The sequence below is a fragment of the Anser anser genome, assembly GCF_964211835.1.
Source record: "Anser anser genome assembly, chromosome: 6".
NCBI lineage: Eukaryota > Metazoa > Chordata > Aves > Anseriformes > Anatidae > Anser > Anser anser.
The window spans coordinates 5900662-5927142 of record NC_139726.1 but is presented as its reverse complement, the minus strand read 5'-3'; the positions used below and the strand labels follow the sequence as shown (position 1 = coordinate 5927142).

At 38.0% G+C, this 26481-nt stretch overlaps 1 protein-coding gene and 1 long non-coding RNA gene across 6 annotated transcripts in view; one reads left to right on the top strand and one right to left on the bottom strand.

Moving 5' to 3' along the window:
• Positions 1-11275, bottom strand: part of LOC310901963 (von Willebrand factor D and EGF domain-containing protein-like) — a 178788-nt gene extending 167513 nt beyond the window's left edge. For both annotated transcript variants that reach the window (XM_083842703.1, XM_083842702.1), the window contains exon 1: positions 9966-11275. In XM_083842703.1, coding sequence (XP_083698829.1) covers positions 9966-10062 — 97 coding nt within the window. In that variant the 5' untranslated portion in view covers positions 10063-11275. The remainder of the gene's footprint in view (positions 1-9965) is intronic.
• LOC310901966 overlaps positions 1-26481 on the top strand; it is a 50421-nt gene that overhangs the window by 3512 nt on the left and 20428 nt on the right. For 3 of the 4 annotated variants that reach the window (XR_014586348.1, XR_014586349.1, XR_014586350.1), the window contains exon 3: positions 7822-8063. This is a non-coding gene — a long non-coding RNA (uncharacterized lncRNA). Of the gene's footprint in view, positions 1-7821; positions 8064-8605; positions 9643-26481 lie in introns of those variants that run through there. The other variant, XR_014586351.1, reaches the window with a different exon arrangement.

The following is a 26481-nucleotide window of genomic DNA, read 5'->3' as shown; positions in this document are numbered from 1 at the left end:
CACAGGCGGAATTCAGGAACATTCCAGGAAGAGTTTCACTCGGCATTATTTTCTTGCTCTCTGTCCTCTTCTATTCCTTCTTAGAACTGTGCAAAGGCAAAGCTTCCTTGTGAGTATTCAGCCCATGGTCAGCTTGACTTCAGTGAAAACTGAGTACAACCCAAGCAACACCTCATTTAACAAAACACATGTACTTGTGCATTTTTCCAGTATTTTTATGCCCATCACAGGAGACGGTGTTGCCTTGGAAGTAGTGAGAGCAGAGACCTGCTTATGCCCTGCAAAAATGCCAGGTTAGCTCTCCTGCCAGTGAACAGCAATACATATTGTTCCATGCTTTGTCTTGTCCCCTTCAGTCTAAGTAAAACCAACATTGTTCTCTCCCCGTGCCACCCCCCTCTGAATGTATATATTTTAGAGCTAATGAAAAAGCTCAGGAAATATAACTGTCCCTCATATTGATTTTGCTTTTATATAGTGCCTTTTCCCCAAATGGATGCCAGAATGCACTCTTAAAATCAAACTATATAAAACAATAATTTCTGCCAGAATGGAAAAGCATGGCAGCAGCTAAAGGAGCACTTTAGCTCTAGACAACACTTTAGGAAATTAAGGTGGTTTTAAGGAGCAGGCCCAAGGCCTTGAAGAGGTTAAATGCAACAGTTCATGCAACAAAAAGCACGACAGCCCCCAGCCCTTTATACACAGAATTTATTCAAATACCTCCCCATTTAGCTGCCTGCTGTACGCTGGTGGGTACTTGCTGCCCCCAGCTCCAGGCTTTAATTGAACTTTCCTAAATTAAGGACTCTTTTGCCTTCAGTGAAATCAGGATTTTTGTAAAGAATAAATTAAGTTCTGTTTATCTTAATGCAAAATACAGTTTCCCTATGCCCTCTCTTAAGCACAAAACAATAGATGTTACAGGGCGCTCCATGGCTTTCGTTTTCGAGAAGACGACCTTTGATTAAAAAAAAAGGTTGAAAACCAGTGTGTTAGAACATTGCTTCATAAGCACAAATGGGTATAAAACTTTTCTTTGTGCATTGCAGGGAACTCGTAAACATATGTCACTGAAATATGATAATGTTGAAATTTAATGTCCCTTCTATTTAGTTTGTTCATTCTTCTAAAAAATATAAGCATGGGTTTGAGCTGGTCAAGAACTTAAAGTGCTGGTTATTTAAAATGCTGTTAGTGAAACTGTTCATAGAAATGTGCACAATTTGAGAAGATCTGTACTTTTTTTTTAAAATAACAATTATACATAAGAGTATAGTTGTTAGAGAATGAATGAACTTTTGGTCCATTAAATCTACTTGCACCTTTACGGTAGACAAAGACATAGGTGACTGGCATCAAAGCCCTCATCCTAAGATGTATTTAATTACTAATAGAAAGTGAAACAGCTTAAGTAAGAGACCTAAAGATATTCTCCCCTGGCATAATCGATAGACCAGTTCTGAGGGCACTTGTCTGTGACAGAAGAGATTGATTCAACTTCTGTATACTAAAACACAACATCTTTTCTGTTGGAAGTGATTAACAAAACATAAGGCTATCAGTTAACACTTTGGGTTTCTCCCAATTTTGTCTCAGTGGGAAAGTAAATTTTTAAATTGTTTTCAATTGTTAAAGCAATCAGAGAGAAAAAGAAAAAAAAAATCCAACATGTTCCTGAGTGGATGAACAGAAGTTACTCAGCCTGAAGAAGTTTATCTTTGGAAGTCCTACAGTCTGTACACCGCTATGCAGATCACAGTGCAGAATTGGGCTGTACCAGCTGTGAGCCTGGGGTGAAATTCAGAAGCAGAAATCCAGTTTGTGAGGGCTATTTATTGTGACCTTTATCATTCCTTTCAGCATTTCTACAGCACACTGATTTTAGCAATAATCACATGAAGCATTGGTAACAGCGGTGCACACAAAGTTTTCAGTGATTATGTACACAGGTAGCCATCTATGCTACCTTTTTGCAGGATTGCCACATGTTTTAATTTTATGTTCAGTTTAGCCACACGGAAGACAACATAAGTATTAGCATATGTTAAGGTTGTTAAAGGCAAGGCTTATCCTTGCGTGCTGGCCAGTTTTAAAACTGAGAACCTCACTAAGGGTTCTTCAGAAACCCTGTGCATCATTACCGAGGAAAGATTTCTCAGCAAACATGTTTAAAAGAAGCCAGAATAAAGTTGCCCACTTCAAGGGTCTTAAATAATATAAAATAAAAATACACCAACAGCATAAAAACCAGACTTGGGAAGACAGCTTGTTTTCCAGCTAATCTTTGTATATACAAGTACTGTTTAGTGCCCCTGCCATCAACCTTTCTGAGTGGTAAAGGAGCTCCTAACAGAACAGGTTTAGGACCTCATGAGTGTTTTTGTGCTTCTGTGCCAGATCCTTGGAGCTGAGAGGATTGGACAGGGACAAGGCACCAGGTCCTCTCACATCCCAACAGCTCTTAATGAGGGTACTCGGTATTCTCAGGAGGCAAACTGCAAGTTCAGCCCTAAGACAGAAGATTAAGTTGTTTTGAAACAGCAGATGAACAATATTGTCAGCAGTGTGTTAATGAGAGGAAGCATCTACACACCCATGCAAGGAGTGCAGGTAATAGGAAACACAACAAGAAATGTTTGTGAGGAAGAGACATTATGAAACAGCAGGAATAACTGTGGGTGACTTTCCTGACTAGAATATCAGTTATTGGGAAAAAAACATGAAAAATTAAGAGGAAAGAAAGGAAAGGAGGTGAGTAGTAGATTGATGATTTATGTTAAAGCTATTTGTATTGCAAGGCAGAGATCATGGCAAGAGGAGAAAATAGTTGTAAAATTCCTCTGGGAGATGTATAGCTCGTGCTGGGATTACAGTCTGCAGCCCAGACCCAGCTACCCTGAAGAACACCTGTATCTTCAGGCTTTACGCCCTCACACAAGCACATATGAAGGACAGGGATTAAACTGAAATTCAGCTCTCTACATCCTAGCCTGACTGTTTCCACGTGGCCATAGTCTTTGATGCCTTCTCTGGAGCCATATCGTAAAGCTATAACAGACCTTTACCCCTGCAAGATGTGCTGTGGCAGGTCCCACCACTGGAGGATGAACAAGATGCACCTTGGCTTCAGACTGGGAGCACTATGAGCTGCTCCAGCTCTCCCAGAATGATTATTCACAGTGCTTTGTTAGGGATTTTCACTACAGGATGAATTGAAATAACTAGTCCAGGAAAAGAACTGAAAATTATGTGAATTTGGAGGGTTTCTATGCTAAAAAATTGTGAGTGAGACTTTTAAAGGATATGGTAGGAAAAAAAAGAGCCTAAGTGCTTCAGGAATGTAATGGGGTGTAGGTGATTGAGTCCCACAGGCACTTAAAAGACTTTCCACTGGACAAAACCACAATTTTTGTGGTGGCTGTGTACTACCTAAGGCAGAAGGATAGCTTTCTTTTACTTTTACTTTTTATACTGCTTTGTATACAATCAGAAAATGTATTTAGCACTCAAAATTGAGTCACACTACATCAGGGTAGGAAATAGACTCATTTTCCTTTGTATTTCTTGCAAAATAGAAACAAGGAATTAATTAGATTTCACCTTGTTTGTATCTTTGTTGCCAGCTCTAATCTTAATATCTATTAAAAGAACAGACCAAATGGCTCTGGGAATTTATATATATATACATATATTTTCCCTCTCACCCATTAAGAAAAGAATAGAGATGATGATAAGGTAGCCTGAGTGAATCAAATTTTCTACGCTGTGTTATTGAGGGATATTGAGTCACAGTCAACTAATTTTATAACATAGTCATAGTTGATTATAAAGCAAATAATTGGCAGAAGAAGATAAAGAAGACTATTAAATATAATCTCTGAAAGATGTTTTCAAGTCTACCTGTTCCAATAGCTGGACCAAATATAACAAAAATAACATAGCTGACTAATGCAGTGAGGTCTAATAATGCTACTGCTAAAGAAAATTTCAATTACTAAATTACTAATAACAAAATGTTAGCTTAGCTAATATATGAACTAATGACCAAGTTTTATCTCAACTTTCTCTTCATATAGGTGTCTAGAAAACCAATGAGATAAAATCTCATGAAAAATTTGTGTGACAGTCAAATATCAGTAAAATACTATTTTAAATGAGATGAGAAAGAAGTAGGAGCTGACATAATACAGGCTCTTTTCTGTAAAGAAATGGTCTAGTTCAGACCCCAAGCTTTTCTCCTCATTTGCCATTAAGTTCATTATTAGAACTATTACTTTGGGATTTCCCGTCTCTCATCGTTTTGTTGTCTTCTAGGTTTTAGTCATAGACTTCTTGCCTTTTGAGAGTACTGAACACAAGTGCAATTTGATCAGCTATTTAAAAAATAAAGTGGGACTGTGAGTTCAGGACATGAAAGGTCCTGAATCCTATATCTTATTAGCATAAGGAAGAGGGAAAGTTGGGGTATTCACCAGTTCATGGACAGTGCAAGAGCTACTGAGCTGACGAGGCATTAGAAAGACACTACATGAGGGACCATTTACTGTAACTGTCAACATACAAAGCTGTCAAGGGGTAGTTGAGTTGTAAAATGCTTCAGCTACCACACGAGATGCATTACAGTGTTGCAGTATGCAGATAAATTGCTATCCAGCTCGTGGAAGCTGCTTTGTGAACAAAATAGGGGAATAAGATAAACTTGCTCTCAATCGATGAATAATATAAAACCAGCAAAAGGAGCAGAGCAGACTACTACAATCCCTCAACTATATTAGGCAATCAATTTTTTGCCTTTCAATACGTAGAATATTCCCTTGCGGCTCTCTGTGGATGCCATGCAGTGTGAATACAGCAATCAAAGTAATAGACTTTGGAATAATCAAAATAATATGTGTCAGAAAGAAGCAAATGAGTACATACATTCATTAAGTAAATCTCCTAAGAGCTTAACACACAAAACTCTTTCCAGAAAAGCTGTACAAACAATTGCCTGCACTAACACATGGTTATACTCGTGTTTCAAAGTCAGATGAAAAATATTCCTTGAACTAATCCATTTTTATTTTTTTTGTTTAGGTTTCACCATAAATAACTTCTATTCAGTGTAAAACACATAGTGTAGCTGCCACAATGAAATTAATAAAGGTCATAACTGAAAGCAAACTGCACTGCTTTGTGAAAACTTAAAAAGCATTGAACAAGCAATGTTGTCAACTAAGCATTAAAGACCATCCATTTTTGTGGATATCCACTTTTGGGGCATCAACAACATCCAACATTAAACTTCCATCTGTGAAGTGACAAGATAGATACTCAGGAACAAAGTAGCCAAAAAGTCAGAATAAACACAAGAATGTCCAAGAGAACAAGCTTGCAGACAAAAATCGGACAAGTCTGACTGCCTTCAGAACACTTCCCAGCAAATTATTTGAAGGGGTTTGGTACAAACCCAGTAAATAGCCCCAAATAGTATCTCACACAATATTCTCAGGCTTTTGAAGCTGCAAGTTACAAAAAAAAGGGAGGAAAGCTATTGGAAAGCTTTCATTCAAGAGTGCTTTCTAAAGCTTGCTAATACAGTCACGAATGTTTTATTAGGCCACAGATGTGCTCTAGAAAGAACTAGGAAAATAAATAAATAAATCTGTCTCTAATGAAGTTAGTTAGTGCTGGAATTATTTTTGTCTTCAATTATTCTGTATGCTGAAATACATATAGCACTTTGGAAGTTATTGGGTCCTTTCCTGATTGAAATCAAAGGAGATTTGGGAGAAATTTCATGTTTTGGTCAGCTGAGAAATGTCAAGAACTTTGAATACAATCAGGAATACTTTGTGTCCCCTTGAGTTTGTGTGTGCAGCTGTTTGAGTTTACAGGGAAGATGAAGGAGGGTTCAGCATTTCTATTGTGCTCCTATTTCCTACATTGGCCTTTGTTTCAGTTATGAGCTGTGCTGCAGTTAACAGGGTTGGGCTGTGACTCTTGAGGCCTCGGTACACATCCCAGCTCTGCCAAAAGATTTTCTGCATGACCTTGAGCCACTTCACATCTCTATCCTATCTGTAAAACAAAATGATGATGCTTCCTCCCTGCAGCAATTTGTCTTGTCAATTTAGGAACAAACACTGATTTGTCTTGACTTCTTGCAGCTCCTATCGATTGCAAAGGAAGCTAGATGTATGCAATACCTCTTAGTATTTGGCATTTGGAGACAAAATAACTTTGAGGAACTGGACCATTAAACTAAACATTTTGCCCATGAATGTCCTACACTGTTATGAACAGTGTCTAATAAAATGATTCTTGATTTTAGTATAGAGTAGAGTAATAAATAGATGTTAAGTAGTTTAAAGAGCATACAGATTTGGCAGGTCAATGGGAATTGGCAAATCCTTGACAGGCAGCCCTCTCATACCAAACATATTTTGTAAGCCTGTATAACTTTGTAAATAACTATTAATTTTCATCAGCAGATTGGAAGGCAAATGTGTGAGCTAAAAATGGTTTCTCTATCAAATTTCAATGTCCTAAAATCCAGTGGGGACATACTGATGTTGCACAGGAGAGTCACAAACACTTTCATTATCAGGTGGAAAAAGTTCCCTCACCCCCAGAGGGTAACAGCCACACTTTTTTGCCTTCCTCATAAAAGAACTATCCCTGCAGTAAGGATAGCACAATTGTTTTTCAGGTAAAAAGGAGAGGAATGTAAAAGTTATCAGCAAAAAGAAATAGCTGTACAACCCTCATTACTAACTCTGCTTTGACTGCATGTAATCAGATTTCACTCTCGAGTTGAACACAAACTGGATTAATTCCAGGCAATAAGGCCAATGGAGTAACCTGATGTTGACAAAAACTTAAATAAGAGAGAAATAAAATATTACCCTGTAAACAATTTTTGATTATTAAGACTAATACCAGAAGAGAAACATGCTATAAAGGTTGTTCCTTTCCCTTTGGCAGTTGTTACTGCTTATTTGTCATGGCCAGGGAGTCTTCGGTTTACTGCTGTAGGAAAGCATTCGGCAGGGTATTTTTTGTTTGCACAGTGCTGTAAATGTCCGTTGCACAGAGTGAAGACATGGAGCCAGAATAATCCCAGTGTAATTTCTGAAGTCGCTGGAATGTCCCTGACCAAGCCCACTCATGGTTGGAGAGCTTGATCCCTGCAAGCTGTTTCCAGGCCAAATGCCCCAGGGCTTCCCTGGGGGTATTTGCACCCCTCCCGTGCTTGGGTACCAGGGGATGACAGGAGCCTGGGGGCACCAGGGGAGTGCTGGGGGTCTGGATGGTGCTGGCAGGGTGTATTTAGGGTCTGACCAGGGGGTTGTCTTCTGCAGCAGGTGTATGAGGCAGGGAAAGCTCCTGAATAGTTTGAAATACTCCATCTGAAATACTCATGATGAAATATTTTCTCAGCTCAGCTAGGTTTTTGCTTAATTCCCATCTCAAGTAGTTTTTTACTTAAAGCACTGAAAGTTCATGGCACTCAGATTTTACACCAGAATCTCAAAAGTGAGATCATGGGTTGCTCATGGGTAGTACAGAAAGCAGATTGCATACTCTGACTTTTTGTTTCACTTTTCTAGGAAAAGCAAGACTATGGTTTACAACATTATAAGACATACTGAATATTTTTTTTTTTCAAGTTAGACTATTCTCATTTATTTCCTAATCAGATTATTCAGCTCATTTGAGAATGCAATATATTTTCCCACTGGCTGTAGGCACCCAGCCTCGCTGCCCCCACCATCCTCTCTCTCCCCCTTTTCCTTCACTTCAGGATACACTCAAATCTTTTCTTATCTGTTTCAGATTTGAGGAAAATCCACAGGAGTGAAGTTGGAACCAATTAATTGTGTCTGATTTTAATATATATGTAACACCCAGCAGTGTAACTCCAATAGTTTTGTGAGCTTTGATGGAAGGTTTGTGCCTTTACGTGAAGCTCATATCCGAATTCAAAACTTTTCCAATTGCACACTACGAAAAGGCTCCTAAGGGGATGGGGAGCAATTCCATCTCGATGGTGGTTGCAAGCAGCTATCTATTTTAAGGTAAATACTTTTGTCTAAAATACCTCCATAAAAAAGCTATTGTCTTTCTCTTTTGATTGACTTATTTACAGAATTTTATCTCAGAAAAGTCTGACAAGCTGTGTTGTGTCAGCCCTCCCACATCTATGACTCACTGAGTTGCTTTTTTGCCTGATTCTTTACTTAATCTTCTACCACAGAGCAGCTATGGACGTTATTGCTAACCCTTTTATGTTCTTCAGTCACAAGAAAATATGTAAAACCCCAAATAATGTGAATACCTGTAGTCACTGAAGACTAACATAAGACTGCAGAAGATGATAAAATTCTTCCTTGGTCTTTAAAAGACTTTTTCATCTTTGTCTCCCTCTTAATGAGGCATCTGCAAAAAGCTGTTTTGGTCAGACGTTCCTTATTCATAGTTAAATTCTTATGGGATTAGTAGATTTGTTATACTCAGAGTACTAAAGTAAACAGCATATGGCTCTGTTAATATCCTTATAATGTCACAGCACAATCTGTCAGAATGTAAACTTTTTTGAGCGGTTTTCCTTTACTTTCAGTTAACAGTATGGAAAGAAAGGAGAAAAAAAAAAAAAAAGAAGAAGCAAGTCTTAAGAATTCTTCTGCATCACCTAAGAGACAGGAAGCTATTTTCTAATTCTCATTCTGTATTCCCCCCTTAATAAGTATGTTTAAGAATAATACCTTCAGTAACAAAAATACAGTGGAAAAGCAGTTACTTAGTTACTAGGAGTTAAAAGGTCATTTCCCCTTGATGAAAAGCTTGTTCTATCAGATAAGTAGCTGCTACACTCCATAACACTGGCAACCCTTCAAAAGGTTTCAGAAATTAAAGGCATTGTTTGAAGATAAAGGCGATAAGGTCATTTGCCTTGTGTTTAGTCCTGCAAACCTTTCTGGGTAACCCTCTGATATTCAAATGAAGAGTGCTTTAAATAGTGTTATCTTCATATAGCTAATGAGTGCTGGCTGACAATCACCTCTAAAACTAGCTGAAACTCTACTGGAATTAAATGTTGTAAAATATTGCAACATATTTTCATTAAGAGGGAGTGCCTCCACAGAGTTTGCTGAGGCTATATCCCTAATCACTGACAGGACTACACTTTGGTTCTATGGCTTTTCTTGGGTTTTGTTTGTTTTTTTGTTTGTTTGTTTGTTTGTTTGTTTGAACTCTGTTTTTACTAGTTGAATAGCATCTAACATGATTTTCAATATATCGCTGTAGTGGATTAATAAAGCTGCATAAAGAAACTATATATGTAAAATCTATGTCCTCTATGAACCCTATGCTGGAATGAAACAAGCCTTACAATTAATGTATACAGTAGGAGAAAAATTACTCGTGAACTTTTTACTGCCAGAGACTATATAGCTGTGTATTATTATATGTGTAATTAACTAATCTATAATAGTGCTCTGATGTACAGTGTATATACTTCCTTCCTTAGAGGAATAGATCCTGATTTTAAAGCTTTTTCTTCTTTTATGATTCATTTCATATATTCCATTTATGGGAAAACATTATGATTCTTCTTTAAATCTCCTGAAATTTTCTAGTAAGAAGTAGGAATCTTCAGAGGTTTGCAATTTCTCTGTTTAAGATAATAATAATAATAATAATAACAACAACAACAATAACAATAAACCTCCTCTAAAGGACAATAAACATTGCTTGCTACAAGCATGCCTGGTTATCACTGTGACCTTCTTCATTACCTTAGAAGTTGTTTATTTTAACCTTACTTCCATTCTATTTTGGTGACGCTTTCTAATAATAGCCCTCTATCTAAGCCACATTCAATAGTGAATGTAAACAAGATCATCTCAGTTTAAAATACACATGAACTCTGTCCCCCAGATGACTATCAAATAATTAAAAAGTAAAAAAATCCTTACCTAATGGAGCTGACTCACTGCTAATGGCCAACAAGGGAATCCAGCAGAGGTAGGCAACAAGTTGGAGATGCTGGTGGAAAGGTAAAGGCTGCTGCATATTGTCCAAGACAGCTTTTATCCATGCATCTGCAGTTGCTTAGAAGTTAACTTTTGATGTACTAAACTTTGCAGGAAAAGTCATCAGACTGCCTTCCTGTTTCAGATTTCTTTTTTTTTTTTTTTTTTTTTCTTTCAGTCCACTCTCTTGGAGAGGGCTTAATGTGTCATTAATCCCAGAATTTCCAAGAGGGAAGCCCTCCAGCTATACACAAAGCACACACACACACACAGACACACACACAGAGCAGCTGAGAGCATGTGTCCCTGCAGCTGCTTTCAGTGCAGCTGCTCTGATTTACACACCCCGTAACACACCCGCGCACACACGCACACACGGAGGGTGAGAACAGCGTGTACAGCCAGTATGGGTGGTAGCAGGTGATCTTGGAGAAATCGGGGCTGTCAAGCAAACGTGCTTGCTCGTCAACAAAGCAGACAACACTAACTTCAGATTATTGCAGTCATGTCTGACATCATGTTTATGTGAGAGGAGTGTAAAAATGTTAAAATATAAGTATACAAGTACTTTGCTTCCCACTTCAGGTTCCTGGTTGCATTTATGCAAACCTGTTGCAAAAGTGCTCTGTGCAGCACCAGCAGCAGTCCTGAAGGTTTGTGCCCTGGGTTGATGTATCATTGGCTGGTATTTTAGAAAACAGTCTTTTGCTACTAAAATAAAGTGTGGCAGCATTTGGTCTGTCAACCCGTCATGAGAAATGAGATGTGTGCTTCAGAAGGTTGGCACACCAGCAATAATAACAGAAATGGAATATAGAAGCAAATGGCACTGAAACAATTCAATCATTCATGTTTCTCAATCACATTTTTTCTCAAGTTTTGTCTCATTTGAAAGTGCCATGTTACTATAGCACGGCACTTTGAAGAATGTTTATTGTAAGGCAATGCATATTGTCAGCTTAATGCATGATATGAAGAATTTGCGCTTGCATCACGTGCTCCAATATTCATGGTGTTTTATTTAGAATATATTGTATCTCCACCCAATGCTCAGTGTTTTCCATACCTGCTAGCACTCTTTTTCTTTGACTTGTCAAGTTTGATTATTTTGTGTCTGCTTGTTTAAGTGAGGATATTGTAAATTACCTGATGATACAGTAATAAAGAAGTCTGTAAACATTCTGCTCACATCACTGTGAGTAACATTTCCTTTAAAAGCATAAATAGAACCATTAAACATATTTTACAGTACATCCAAGGAGTTTCAAATGTTGTTCATTTGGCTTAACTACGTCCCTTGAGAAATTTTGCCAGTGGATTCTTTGAGACAAATATAGGTTATCTAAGAAGAAGCTTCTAAAACTTTTTTGTCTTAATTTTGATTATGGATTTTGATGTGTAAAATTGGTGCTTAGAACAGTCCTATTGAATTAGCTGTTTCACAGGCCTAAGTTATAGCCCTATAAGTTCTTGTGAGTCTTTCCATTGATTTTACTGACTTTTAGATTGTATTTCTTCAAGCTCATTAAGACTCCATATCCAGTCATTCTGACTTTTTTTTTTCCCTAGAGATCCTTATCCATTTCCTTAGCACAAATATATGAAAAATTAAAAAAAAAAAATAAAATCCAGTTTATTTTAAACAGGACACAAGTTTCACCTTTACACATCTTTCTCAGTTAATGCTTGAATTCAGCTATGGCAGTCTCTATGGGTCTGACAGGACTAAATCTTCTTTCAGTCTAAGCTTTGGCCTAAAAATCATAGCTCTAAAGTTTAACTTCAGGGGCTCATGAAAATGACTGAAATTTGTTGTGGAATTGGTTTTATTCTTAGGAGGAAAATATTGGCAACCAAAAGCAATTTATAGCAAACTGAGAGAGCTTTCCACAAACAATATAGCCTTTATTGGTCTTTTGGATACAAGAAGAAAAAGTAACCAGGCAAAAAAAGAATCAGTGGAAGATATTCAGGATGTCTTACAACAGGAGAAAAGGGATATTTAGGTAGGCTTGCTTATCCCTTTGCCTGTTGTCTTCTTAAACCAGTCTGAATCAGGGGGAGCCTTTGAAGGTGGCTACTGCTGGTAAAGATGAAATGAAATTTCCCATTGTCCCAGCCATCACGTTTCCCTGGGCTGGATATGGCACCCTTCAGTTCAGGAAGACAAAAAACTGCAGGTCAGACAATGAAGTATAAATATTCACCATCTCTCAGTATCCCAGCTCAGGACGGACCTTACCAAAGTTGGAAAAATAATGAACACCTCTCCCTCGCCAAATATTAATCCAGAAAACCATGGGAAACTAAAGCCATGGAGAACCTGCATAGAAATATTGCAGAATGCTTTCACAGTCTTGACACCATTAACCTCACTAAGAGGAGAAACTAAAACTCCCCAGAAAGTTGTGAACACTTGAAGCAATTAGCTTCACTGCCTATACGACAAGACAACACAACACTGAAGACCTTACACCAGTCCCTCTTGTATTACATTCATTTTGAATGGTAGGGATGAATACAGGGAGTTAAAACCAGCCAAAAGTCACAGCTGGGAGTTGGCAGCAGTATTTCAGGCTTGGCCAAAAATTGTTTGATGGATACGCATGTTAGGTGTTCAGATCTATTCACTTTACAAGAAAGAAACAGTGTTTGCCTGAAACATCCCACTCAGCGAGCTGGCATTGTGACGCTGGGAATTGGCTGGAGGAGCTGTGTTGATGGGGCAGGAGGGGACGAGGCAGCCCATGGGGATGTGGCAGAGGTGAGAGGAAGGCTGTGGGAAGAGTATTAAGAGCAGAAAGCTTTTTGAAACTTTCTACTTTGCTTCAGATGCAGAACCAAACTTCAGGATGGGAGTGAATGATAATATAATAATAAAAATGCAAATACTTCGGACACCTCCAGAGACGCGACTTTCTGACACTTTGTTCCAAATGTGAAATGCTCAGGCTCCTGAGTAAGTGTAGGAGGATGGTTACGGGTTGCATGTAGAAGTGCTGGGCAATAGTGATGTTTTGAGGGATAAATCCTATCACTCAAGTATCTGTTCAAGGTTATGTGAAAGTATCTGTCTACCTGGATGACCCAAGAAAGAGATGAGAGAGGAATACCTCATTTATCTTCCCCAAAATTGAGTGGGGCTAGTACTTCCCTTTTTTTCTCAAGCCAGCAGACAGATGTACAGTCCTTTTAAGCCCTGGCACTCATTAGAAACTGATGTAAAAATGACAGCCCAGTATTATTTCCTTCTGTTTTCTATGAGGAGTATCTTCACTATCAGGCTGTCCCTTGGGGTTGCTTTCTAGGCATAGAAGAGATTTATTATTCATGGCTGGCAAAGAGAGCATGACCCTGCAAGTACACACACTTCCTTAGGAAGACAGAGTCCTTCAGAGAAAAAAGACATATTCATTTAATAGTATAACATTTTCTGCAAGTCTGAATTTACTCATACCAAAATCCTCCTCTGTGCATTTCTGTTTGTTTGTTTTATCTGAGAGAAAATACCTGCCTAGTCCGCTGAAAAGAAATAAACTCCTTGCACTCCCAGGGCAATCCTTTACCCATTGATATGGGATGGCCATGTTCAATGACTCTTGCAGCCCTTTCTACAGTTTCAGAGAGGGTAGAAAGGTCAGCATAATGGATTTAACCAAGTCCTAGCAGCCTAAAGCAAGTGATCCACCCCCAGGATTTTGCAAAAAGGGATGAAAAGGAATTCAGCTCTGGAATTCTCCATCTCTGCTCCCATTTCTGTTAATCATCTCTTTCCATATACTTTAGAGAAATGCCAAGCACTCTTCTTATAACCAAAGTACAGTACCCACTCACCTTGTTAAAACTACCAAACTACCAAACTACTCCTTACCTCACCACTGTTATTTCGTGACTGAACAAACTGATGAAACTAAATGGGAGGCACTTCTTCTCATCTTGTGCCACGTTTGCTGTAATAAACAATTGGAGACACAGGTATTAGAGCTTGTGCTTTCCTCTGTTTTGTCATCTGGTGTACAACAGACCTTTCACTTAACAAAAGTGCATTCATCTTCATGAATCTGATTCTTCAGAATATAATACAAGAAGCAGTACATGTAATTTACAGAACCAAGCTCTTCACTTAAGTGAGAACTAACTGCCATTTTTAGGGTAATAATTCATTACAGAAAAATATATCCTCTTTTGCACAGCTCCTGGAGTGTGGAGAGTGATTTGTACATTCAGGCATTTAATGTGTTTATCTGTCAGTTTATAATTCCCTTCTGGGAGAACCCTGATGCCTTTCAGTGCATCGTTCCTCATTAGCTGGTGGGTCAAAATATGGACATTCAGACTGTAAAGAAGAGATAAGCTGAAGAAAGCTCATTATTTCCATATTTTTAAGGGTATAGAGAGAATAAGTGCTTAAGCTCTGACACAGCATGAGTGAACCTCTTAGAGAAATTAAATCAGTTCCTCCTAACTACACTGCACCTTGAAATGGTACTAGGCTGGATGGGATCCCTGACTTGACCTGGTACACTCACACTTTGGGGTGCTCAGCACACATCTCTTTAACTCTGGTTGCTGTTTTGCCAAGCACGTTGCCTTGGCCGTCTGAACTTCATCTGGGTGCAGTGTGCGCTTAAATTTGGAGCATGCACCATCTCAGAGGTACTGTGTCACCAGGGCAGGTGAGCTCTACAGGATGAGCCTGCAAGCCTGTGAGCACTAGGACACAGTTATCAATGAGGCAAGCATTCTTCATGGGAGTTCCTTACTTTACTGGAAAATACCAGGCTATTGCAGAGATGTCAATATAAATCATATCTGTAATACATCTCTGGTTCAGAGTGCTCTAAAATATATCTAACAGAATGATTGTCATTGCTCAGCAGCTCCATACCAAAAGGGACTTTTCTATGTGAAGATACTGGCAATTACCCAATACTAATAAAAAGAAGACACCCATGTTCAAACTGTGTATGTTGGAACTGGCTGGGGATTTCTGATCAGAATCTATTTTCAGAAAAACATAAAATTTCCACAAAATCAGTAGAAAAGATATCAATTTGTTTAGAAATCTTTCTCATCCTTAGATCTTAGAAGTATTTGTTTCTTTTTTTTGTGAGCTGATCTGGTGTCTGAATCGTTTTTTCTTCCACAGGGAACTGAGTCAGCTTCCGTGAACATCTGTTGTTCAACTTAGGTGAAATGGAATACTTGAACGAAAACAACCAAACAAAATCATATACATGTGCACACAAAAAATAATTATTAAAAAAAATATATATAAATCACTTTCACGCTGATTGGTTTTCTGTAAAATTAAGGTGAATGAGCATGGAAGCATTACGATATTCTCAGACAGCAGAAATTCTCAAAACACTTTCGCCTTGGTGGGCTAGTCCAATAACACAAGATATAGTTAGGAAAAGCAATTGGACTTCTGATGAACATCTTTGCCTGGTCTCCCAAAGTCTTTCCTTGACTAGAAAGCAAAAAGAAAGTAAGTAAAAAATTGTTATTCATAATACTGACTATGCACAGATCACACTAATACAAAAATCACCAGTACTCAGAATCGCATTTACCAGGAGTTTCTTATCAGTGTTAGCAGTGTAATGGCATGCAGTGGAGAGGTGCTCCTCCTATTTTGAACCATTTCATTCCACCCTTTTCTGGAATTTTTCTTGGTTTAAAGAAACCAAAATCTTAAAGGATGAACGGTGTAGTGTGAAAATCTCCAGATCTTCCAGCTAGAAGTAATGAGAATCAGTAATAATAAAAAACACCAGGTTTAATAACTAAAGGTGGGAATTTGGCTTGGGCTAAAACCAGCATAAAAATGGCATTAAAACTCTGACTGTCCATATATCTGTCATCTCCGCTTTCACCTTCCATTTCCAGCTTGACCTTTAAAATTTGATCTTATAAGGGGATCTATATAAGCAGATGTTGTGTTCAAAGAAGGCCCAATTACTGTGAGGAACCTTGGCAGGGCTGCTCTGCAACAGACCTGGTGGTTGCTTCTACTTCTTCAACACAGATGTTGCCTCTTCAAGGCTTTTAGATTGCTGAACAAGTAAGTGATGCTGGGGGTCAATAAAAGCCATCATAGCTGTAATGAAAATACAATATAAATAGTATCAAAATGTAAAATATGAATAATTAGTGGGTGAATGAAAATGTGGCAGAGAAATGGGTGTATTATAGTATAGATCAATCCCCTAATTTGATTTAATTTCATTTCTGCATTCATTCAAAAAAGAAAAATGTTACTTTTTCTTTTTTTCAGAGATGATAGGCTAATCTAAGTATTAATGGGAATACTCATCAGTATCAGATTAACTTGAAAGATTAAGGGACAAGGATCACAGAATATTTAATAAGGACAGTTAGATTCCTCCATAGGATACTCCCAATAGTTTTAGGGTCTCTGAGAGGTCTCGTAGAAAAAGCTCACTGCACCGCTATAGAGGAAACAAAGGAATATCAGCCTAGTTTTCCAGTTCCCCCTCTTTCCTGCCACTGGTCACATATACAAACAAGAAATGGGTTTTAATAATTTTGTTGAAACATTTGCAATGGAACAAGTAAGGGTTTTATTTCAAGCTGCAAGTAACACGTGTTTTACTCTATAACCTTATCACAGAGTAGGTTGCTTTGGAAAGGACAGAGATTTATTCTGGAACATTTTTCTTTCATCTCTTCATAGTTCTGTTGATGATTTTAAATGTTTGTGCTATTGGTACTTACATACAGTAAATGATAAATGATATATTACAACAACAACTGTATGAAGCTGAATTGCTTTTTTAGTGAATTTAGTGAATTTATTGCCTTGAAAGGTAAAAGATTGATAGTACTAGTGAATTAAATCCTCTCTTTATCCCCAGAGCAAGTATAATATGGGCATTACAAATATTTTTCAAACCTATAAATCAGCCATGGCACCTGGACTATCATCCACAGGGACCTGCTACTCCCTGCTTTTCACTTTTGTTTTTCTTTTTTTTTTTTTTTTTTGCTTCTTCCTTTAGGGATTTTATAGGATACTTCAACTACGAGAACAAAAGTGTAGTGTAGTACAGCTTATGAGCTTCTCTTTTCTATATTAAACAGTACTTATCATCTTCTTATGTTAGAAAAGGTATGTGGAGAATGTCACTTGGTGGTTAGTGATGCCTTGGAAGGTGGAACAGGAGCTGCTGAAGTATAGGTCATAAGCAACATACTTCCAGTCTTGTGGGAAACTCTCCTTCACCTCTGATGGAAACCCCTTTTTTTTTTTTTTTTTTATATATTTTATCTAAGCCTTTTACTGGTAATATAGTCATAAAGCTGTAAGTGGTCACCAAGTTTAGCCCACCTTGAAAATAACTGAGACTAGAGAAATGGTGGAAATACAGAGCTGGATTCCCTCAGGTACATTTGCTCCACTGGTCTCAGTAGAGTTAATCTAATTTATACACATCACCCCATAGAAAAAGTAAGTTACCAACGGTGAGCTCAGAAAGACCTCACAAGAGCTAAGGGCCAATTTATAGCCAGCCCAATCATTTATTTTCTGCAAGGCTTCCTCTTTTCAGTACTCTCAACTAGATATTTTCCAGATTCCAGTTTTTCATCTTTTGAGATGTGTAAAAATCAATTCATTACTGAATTTGTCTGAAGAAAACTATGTGGAAAGAAAAGCAGGTGTTGAGTAAAAACAGCAGCACTCCAAACACATTATTTCAGCTCTTACAAGTAACAGTTCTCTTAAAAATTCGCCTATCATGAAGAGATCTCAACTCAATCACCTACCCACAAAAACCTGGTGAAATAAAATTAATAGAATATTATTAAACATTATTAAGTGAATGAACATTTTAGTATATTATTATTATTATTATTATATATTTTTCACTAAGGTGAGCGTTCTTTCCAAATATCACAGAGCTTGGAATTATAGCTTTATTTTACAAACCTGCTTCGCTGTCTCACACAGAGAATTTTTTTTGATTTTTTTTTTGAATGTTTCCTTTCTTTTGGCCTTTTGACTTTTCTGTTGTTCTGTTGTCATGCATTTCAACAAATGTGTACATTTTTATGATCTCAATTTGAATTAGTGCTTCTAATATTCATAAGATTCAGATCTTGCCTAGACTCAGTTATTCCTATTGTTTACTACTGCAGTTGCTTTTCCATCCATTCATTTTTTCCTGGTAATATGAGATTTGCTTTTAACCACCCAACACTTCCTCAGTCACTGTGTCTCAAGATTCATGAAAACAGTACCAATGCAGCAGAGAAAAAAATTCATTTTGCATTTTTTTATCTCGGCACAAACTGATGTGATATAGGTACTGAAATTACTAATCTATGGCAGCAAATCTCATATAGCATTATGGTATCTATTTATATGAAGCCAAGAAAAACATTTCTGCTTATTAGAGACTTTAATCACACTTACCCATTTGGATTTTAGAGCATTAATGTCATGCGATAGGTTTTACACAGCTGACTACCTATTAATTGAATACTCTAATTCAGCCTCTAATTCTGCCTTTTAATGGTTGAAAGCCCATTAAAGCACCTATTTCCCTAATAGCTCTGTAGAAAAGTTAATGTTTGTTGCTGTTTCATCCCAGCTGAATCTTCTCCTTGTCTTCCGGCTGAGCGCTCTGTTGCTGCATCTTTTGTTTTGAGTTTGGTGCCAGAACACCAAAAAGTGCTTTTTAAGAAGTATTCTGGTAATGGAAATCAGGCTTTGCTCTGTGTACAGTATCCATAATAAAGCACTCTTGTAACAGGTTCATCTTAGTGCGTATTATTAATCTAATATGATTTATTAGTCTAAAATAATGGCCTGCGGCTCTCTTTTCAGAATAAAAATACTTTACCAGAATTAAGGCTAAGCCCTTTGCCTAGCCAGCTGTGCAGACTGGATGAAGTTAAACAGGTTCTCAGAAAATTGCACAGGAGGAAGGAAAGCACTTTTCCCCAGCCTGCAGAGACTTTTATAAAACTCTGGTCCAAGATGAAGCAGACCAAGTTACAGGACAGTTCTCTTCACCTGTTAAAAAAAGAAAAAAAAATAGAAGTAGGCTTTTGCACCTGCCAAATTTGCTTTTGACTTCCATGCTGTGAACCTGGAAACAGTGCAGGCAATAGCAACTCACTGAAGAGGTAACTCCATAGGTAGCATTAACGGACATGGGTCTTATGATTCTTTGTGTTACAGCATTTTTCTATACATTCAGTAGAACTAACTAAATATCAATGTCTAAATTATGACTAAATACCACTGGCTATGTTATCAAGGTAGATGATTTTATAACTCCATCAATTTTGCTTTGCTCTTTTGGAGGCTCTCTAATATATTGTATCTTGACATTTTTTTAAAAAATTATTCTAGAGTATGTCAACTCACATTGCTGCTTGGCCTAAAGTCAAATGTAACAAACGCTTTGTTAAATAATTGGTCTTAGACTATAGAACAAAGTCACCCATCATCAAGTCATAGGTTTTGTTTTGTTTCCAATAAATTGTTTCAGTGTAATTTCGTTTGGTAATAAATCTTGAATAGCATTGAATATCACAGCACTGAATTTACTGCATGTGCTTAAATATAGGCTAAATACCTGTATCAAAACTAAGAGCTTGCACAGACCTCTTGCTTCCCGTTGAGTGTATAATGGATATAAAATATTTAACACGTAAGCCAGCTACTGCTTAGATGAAGAAGAAACTTCTCCATTGAACCTGTTATTCCCTGGGTGCTCATTATCAAGTTTGTTGAACTTTCCTCAGAAGCAGCTGGTGCTGGCCTGTGCTCAACAAGATGAACAACAGTCTGGCTTGTCACATTGTAAATAAGTCTCTCACGTTCACAGTGGGTCACAGAAGAGAAATCGGTTGTTTCATGGTGCAGGAACCATTGTGTTAGTCATTTTTTCAGCCACTGGATAAAATGGCTTCCCTGGGTAAGGAGCCATGCATCTGGTGCCAGGGGGTGAACAAATGGGGGATATGACACATCGGTTATGCAAAGAAAACTCAGCAGAAGTTTTGGGAAAGCATGGCCCATTTTACTGCATGTCTTGATAAATCAAGGAATCTAATTCCTATTAGACTAACCTTCTCTACTTTTTATTTATTTATTTATTTATTTTGGAAGGTGAACTGATTAGTAAATGGTTCAGTTTCACAAACTCATAAAGAATGAGAGTCCATGTAAGTCTTAACAATAAATGGGAATATCTTTGTTCACATTATATTTTCTTCAAACTTTGAGTTGTAAGAGAGCCAAAATGGTTAGAAAAGACAGTCAAACTTTGCTATTTTAATTGAAATTATTATGAATTTTCCTGATTTTATAAGATAATGTATGAAGAGGATTTTATCAGAAATTTCTCTGAGGCTGTCTTGCCAAGGACTGAGTATAGGTTTAGCAGGGAGAACAAAAATTTTATTTGTTTATTTTTTTTTTCCTGGAATAAAAATGTAGATCCATGTTCTGTTGCCCTAAATTACACTAATACTGCTACCAGAATGTCCCAAAGAGAAAATACAGCTCCAGAGAAGTACATAACCATCAGCTCCATTGGTGTATATACAGACAGCTGTGTTTTGAGAGCTTTGGTATTATTCTGGAAGGTGAAGACGAGATATACGTACTATCTGATTGAACAGCATGTCAAGAGCAGTGAATAAAAGCATTGGCTGCTCAAAAAGACTTGTCAGGCATTTCTGGAATACCTGCAGGGTTTCAGCAATGCTTAAAAATTGCAAATGTCATTTTGTGATAGACTGCAAATAATTAAAAATGGCTAAATATACTGCCTGTAAATGGGCTTGTTGAATACTTTGATCACAGACAAAAAGGAATTCTTTTAAAAACCTACTGTTAACAGTAGGTAAAAAGTTAATGAGAAACATGTAAATAATTAATTCTTCCTCTAGAGCCAGAAAAGATTTGTTGTTGCTGCTAGTGGACTCACAATATAGGTTGCACTATATTTTCCGAAGTAAACACTGGATTACTTGATCTCCATACAAAAGAAAATAATTTATTGCACTAATAACTTTATTAGTGTTTGTATTCCCAATAAAGAATATTTTCCTGAGTTAACTAAAGCAACCTGCTTTGATGATATATACAGGATGGCAGAGCTAGATTGACAACGCAAAATAAGCAGCGTACATAAGTCAAAAAGATTTTCAAAAAAAAAAAAACTATTAAAGAAAAATATACAAAAAATGCCTGGCATTTGGTATTTTGCAAGAAAGCATTTGCAAAGCACACAAAATTATTTAAGACAATCCAGTGGTAATACTGTCTCCTTCCTTCTTATGATGTCCCTTGAAGCTGTATCATCAGGAGAAGTATTGTACTTCCTTTACTTACATGTACAGAACATGCAGTCATCACAGTTTGAAGGTAATTTAGGTCAAAAATTCATGAAGGTTACCAGGTGTTTAGAAACACCAGTCTGGTTTCAGACGTGGTCATTTCACTACTGAACTGAAAATATAGTCTCTTTACATTATTTGATAAATATTTTTGCAATATTAGAATAATCTTGCTTTTGACATTATGATATTAAATATGGGATTGATCTCTGTTGTCCTAATAAAATAATTCTTACATGGTTCTGCTAAATTTAAAAATTTCATGCAAACTTGCTGGTACGTTGTCCACAGAGTATTAATAACTGAGCTGAGGCAGATGTATCTCAAGGACAATGGAGATACCTCAGCATAAACCAGCAGATAGCTTGGGGATAGGTAATAGGTTTAAAAAACAAAAACAAACATAAAAATTGCCATCTAAGTTCTTTCTATATAAGATAGACAATCAGCTCCTGGTATGATTTCATTCATGTGTGACAGACACTGATAATATTTAATCATAATAAATGCACAGGAACTACTGTTGCTTTTGCTACTAACAGAAAAAATGCAGCTTGGCTATCTGATGTTATTAATTTTCATTTATATGTAAATGAATAAATATATGAGGAGGTTGGATATTTTCTTTCCAAGAGGGAACCTAGGTTTCTCAGGCTGCAGATTTACCATCATTCAACTGTAAAAATACACATTAAAATTAAACAGAATCTAATCTAAAAGTCACCCAGGAAAAAAAAAAAAAAAGATAATAATAATAAAAAGGAAGTATCTCAGATAACTCTTTTCAGCTGTGGTTGCACTGAACTCTGCTGGAGAAAGCCCTGGCCAGGTCCCTCATCAGGGATGCTGCAGCCATGCCACGTACCCATAATGTTGTAGGGCCTAGCCTAAGCCTGTTCTCCTCCTCAGCCCTGTGTTAATTGGTATTTGCGTTAGTTGGGGGGAGTCTCACACAGTTCCAGCAATTTTCCCCCTGCAGAAGGAGGAAATCTCACCGTCTTTTCTCGGAGGACCATTACTCAGCTTGACTTAAGGGACAGTAGCAGATTGTCACTTTCCCCACATTAAGGCTCATGTGTTTCTGCCTTGTTTCTGACTCCTGTTTCTGACTCACTGAGCTGATCATTAGCAAGTTTCTGGTCATTCGGGCAGGGCTGGAGAAAGTGCTCCATGCAATACCAGTCACACCATCACACTATCCTTGTTTTTGCCTTAGGCTACAGAGAATGGTGTGCCTTAACTATATTAGCTGAGTTGATGGGCTCATGACTTTTCAGATCACTTTTGCAGAACACCACCTATGTATCAGATATACCCCACATTGCTAGTGGAAATTATTTATATCAGAAATAAGCATGGAAACAGGATACCGTACATCTAATACAGACAGCAGCAAGAAATCCTACAGCATTTATACTTCCTGCAAGAACAATTTCTAGGTCTTTGTCACATGCTGTTTCCCACATCTGGCTATGGCATGCATCTCAACTCATCAGTGGACGTTCCTATTTCTAGGTTTCTGCTTTGCGGGCTTGATGTATGCACCTGCATGTGACTAAGCAACAGATCTGTAAGAGCAAATAATATCAGTCCTGATGGGAATCGAATTAATATGTCTTTTACAGGGCACAGCTGCTGAACTGGTGCTGCTCCCCGCACAGAAATGCTATGAAAAATGTTCCCCATTTCCCTATTCGTGTACATCCACGCAAGGCAGTCATTTTTTATTATTTATCTATTTATCTATGTCTTGCATAGAGAGCAGCCTGGAAACGCATCAGTCAACATGAGTAACAAAAATAATGAAGAATTACATAATGAGGGCTTATCAGGTGTGTTCTGGTATGTACCAAAGAATCTGTGGCTGGGAGTTGTGCACAATTTTCATCTGCAAGACTTCTCATTTCGACATATTAACGGGCTGCCCAGTAGATGGTGGTGTTATTTCAACTACTCTGCTCGGCGTTCCCTCTGAAGCAGCCAGGCTGCACTGAACAGCGACGGGAAAAGTCACTGTAGGATTTTGCAGCTCCTAGAATTACATTTACAGGTCATTTCCAGCAGCTTCATGGTATTCCTTCTTGTAGTAATAAAGGTTACTGATATGTATGTTAAATTAAACATTACTACAATTGTCTTGATGAAAATGCTGGTGACAAGAGGGAATGCCCCTTCTCACAAGCAGGAGTATTTCTTCGAGGGATCTCTTTTCCTGAAATTTCAGTCATCTATAAGCTAAGCTGCTCTCTGGCCCTGGTCTGGAGGTGTAATTGCCTCCTTATGGGATTGCCAGGCTTCTCCGCAGCTTCCATGGGATAACTTAATTACTTGTGGTCTTTACCGGCAATAACTCATTCCTTTTTCTTTCCATTCTTTGAACTTTTTTTAGTCCTTCTTGTTCCTGTCCCCACTCCACACCCCGAACAAATACTCCATCAGATTTGCTGACTTTCTTGCAACCGTTTTTTTCAGTCTGGATTGTGTCCTTTCTCTTCCCAAGCTACTTCTAGCGAGGCAGCAGCTCATACCCTGGCTATTTGGCAGTCACGGCGTAAGATCCCACTGGGGAGTACTGAACACCCCCAGCCAGGCAGCCAGGCACTGCTGCTGCCTCACGCTGCATCTCCTGGGTGTGTTGCACACCAGGCAGCCTGCACAGCAGACCGGCACCCCCTGGGTGTCACCAATTCCAAACAGCAGCTGTTCTCTCCGAGACAGCCTGGCAGTTGTCATGTGGCTGCGATCCTGTCCGCGACAGTGCTCATTTCTGTGATATGTGCCAAAGGCAGGAGTCAGCCTTTTCTCACCACCCTTTAGGATCTGACATCTTCCAGGGAGGAGCGTTCCTCCAGTCGCACCGCTCCTTCCAAGCCTTCATACCCATTCCCTGCCCCTTCACAGGGGATGCAGAAGTGGCTCCAAGCCAGCAGCTCGCTTGCAATAGAGTTGGCAGCACATCTGCAGCCTCTGACATGTCTGGCATTTTTGGGGCACCCATTATCCAGATACAGCTAAAACCCGTGGGCAGGACCCAACCTTCTCTTTCCAGACTGTTTCCTCAACCACCACGGCCAATGTCACATAATAAGCATGCGATCAAAGATTTAATGCAGCACTGTAGCCAGGGTTGCAGTTATCCCGAGCAGACAGCTATTCACCTCCATTTAGCCATGCAGAGTCAGGTATAAAAATGTAAGACACATCAGAATGAGACTGCTTGAGAAGTACAGAATATATTTTTTGTAATATAAGGCAATTTATATGTAAAACATCTGTAATCACAAAAGTGCCTTAAATACAATATTCAAATTTCAGCAATAAAAATGCTGTATCTGACAATGATAAATCAGCACATTAAAAACATGTCACTCAGAGAGCAGATGCTCTTTGCTGGGGAAACAAGGTTTGTAATGTGGAGTTAAAATAGTGGTGACATAAACATGAACAGTCATGCACAGCTGGTCTGTGTCCCCAGCAGTGCCAGGATGGGAGCTGAGGAGGTGCAGAAATGCTTCACGCTGCAGCATGTTGCTATGGACACAATGACTTCTTCACTGGGACTGCCAGGATTGTGTGTTTACAGGGTCGGACCCCTGCTGATCCTAAAATGATGAGAGCTACTTGCTAGTCAAGTGCTAAATTCAATTAAATTGAATAGAAATATTCTAGCTCTTTCTTTCTTCTTTGTGTTCCAGGACCCAAATCACTTCACATTTTCAAACTATCTAAAATAATTCATAAACTAAACAAGTCTTACATAATTGTCTCAGTGTGCCCTAGTCTGAAAATAGCCTTTGGATCACATACATCTTTTGGATGACCTTCTACAGGACAAGATTTCTGCACAGATGATAAGAAATCTGTTTTTCATGCAATCCAAGGAGAAAGAAAATAAGGAAATCTCTCAAGGCAGAAAACAAACAATTCCCCTGTTTAGAGAAAAAGCACTAATAAAATTTGCTTAAGAGTGGGATTAGTTGACACTGTATGGTGCACAATGAGTGAAAATCTCTGTCAGAATGAACTTTAGAGAGCTACATAGGAACTGGGAAATTTTACTCATGCGATGCAAAGAACAGGGTCACAAGCTAACTTTCATGGGAATTAGACCTTTAATAATCTGGTCTGTACTTGATTAGAGCAGTGTGCCACAGTGCAAGAGGCTTTCATGTCTTTTCTTCCCTTTCTTTAGTTAAGTCTATTTCTAAAGCAGTAAGATAGAAGGTTCAGATGCCATCAAGCAGTCACAGCCACAGTAAACTTAAACATGTAATACAGTGAGCAATGTAACAGGATTATCAAAAAGTAATAGTTAAGGTTCTGTTCTACTAAGTGTTCACCCAGCCTTTGTCAAGTATTTCTAATTACCAAGATTTTAATGGTAACATTTAACAGCCCCAGAACTCTAGGATCTTTTAATATCTGCCACAACAGAGCTTTCAATTATCATAATTCTGCCCTTAATTTCCGTCATCATAATTATCCTTCATTACAGCAACATTCTTAAATCTGACTCATCAAAGCAAATTTTTCCTTGTTTCACTTGACTTACAGCTCAGACTGAGATTTGACCTCCGAAAGAGTCATTTTACCCTGTAGTTTCTATGAAAGAAAAAAAAAAAAAACACTTCTCCACTTTCCTACATATGACAGTTATTGTATCAAGGCAGGGGACACACACAATATTTTTTCAAAACTAAGAGTCAAGGGTTGAATATTTATACTATTTTTGTAATAATAACGGAAACGGGACAGGACAGAATCTGTCATATTTACAACAGTCATTCACACCATTGCATGCTGACCTTCACAAAACCTAGCATGTTACAAAAAAAAAAATAGTGTTGATGGTAGATAACAGCCATCTCTCTGATAATCCACCTGTCTTAGAAGAAGCAATCCATTTGATATGCTATTAATTACACTAAGAAAATACTGGGATATCAATAAGCTACAGATCTTAATTTATTCAAATTACTGATGTGCAATTTGCTTTCAAAGTGCTTCAACATTTTCACTTGAAAAATGTGACAGCCTCCTGTCAGATCTTCTAGTCTCCACCAGCTCTGACCAAGTT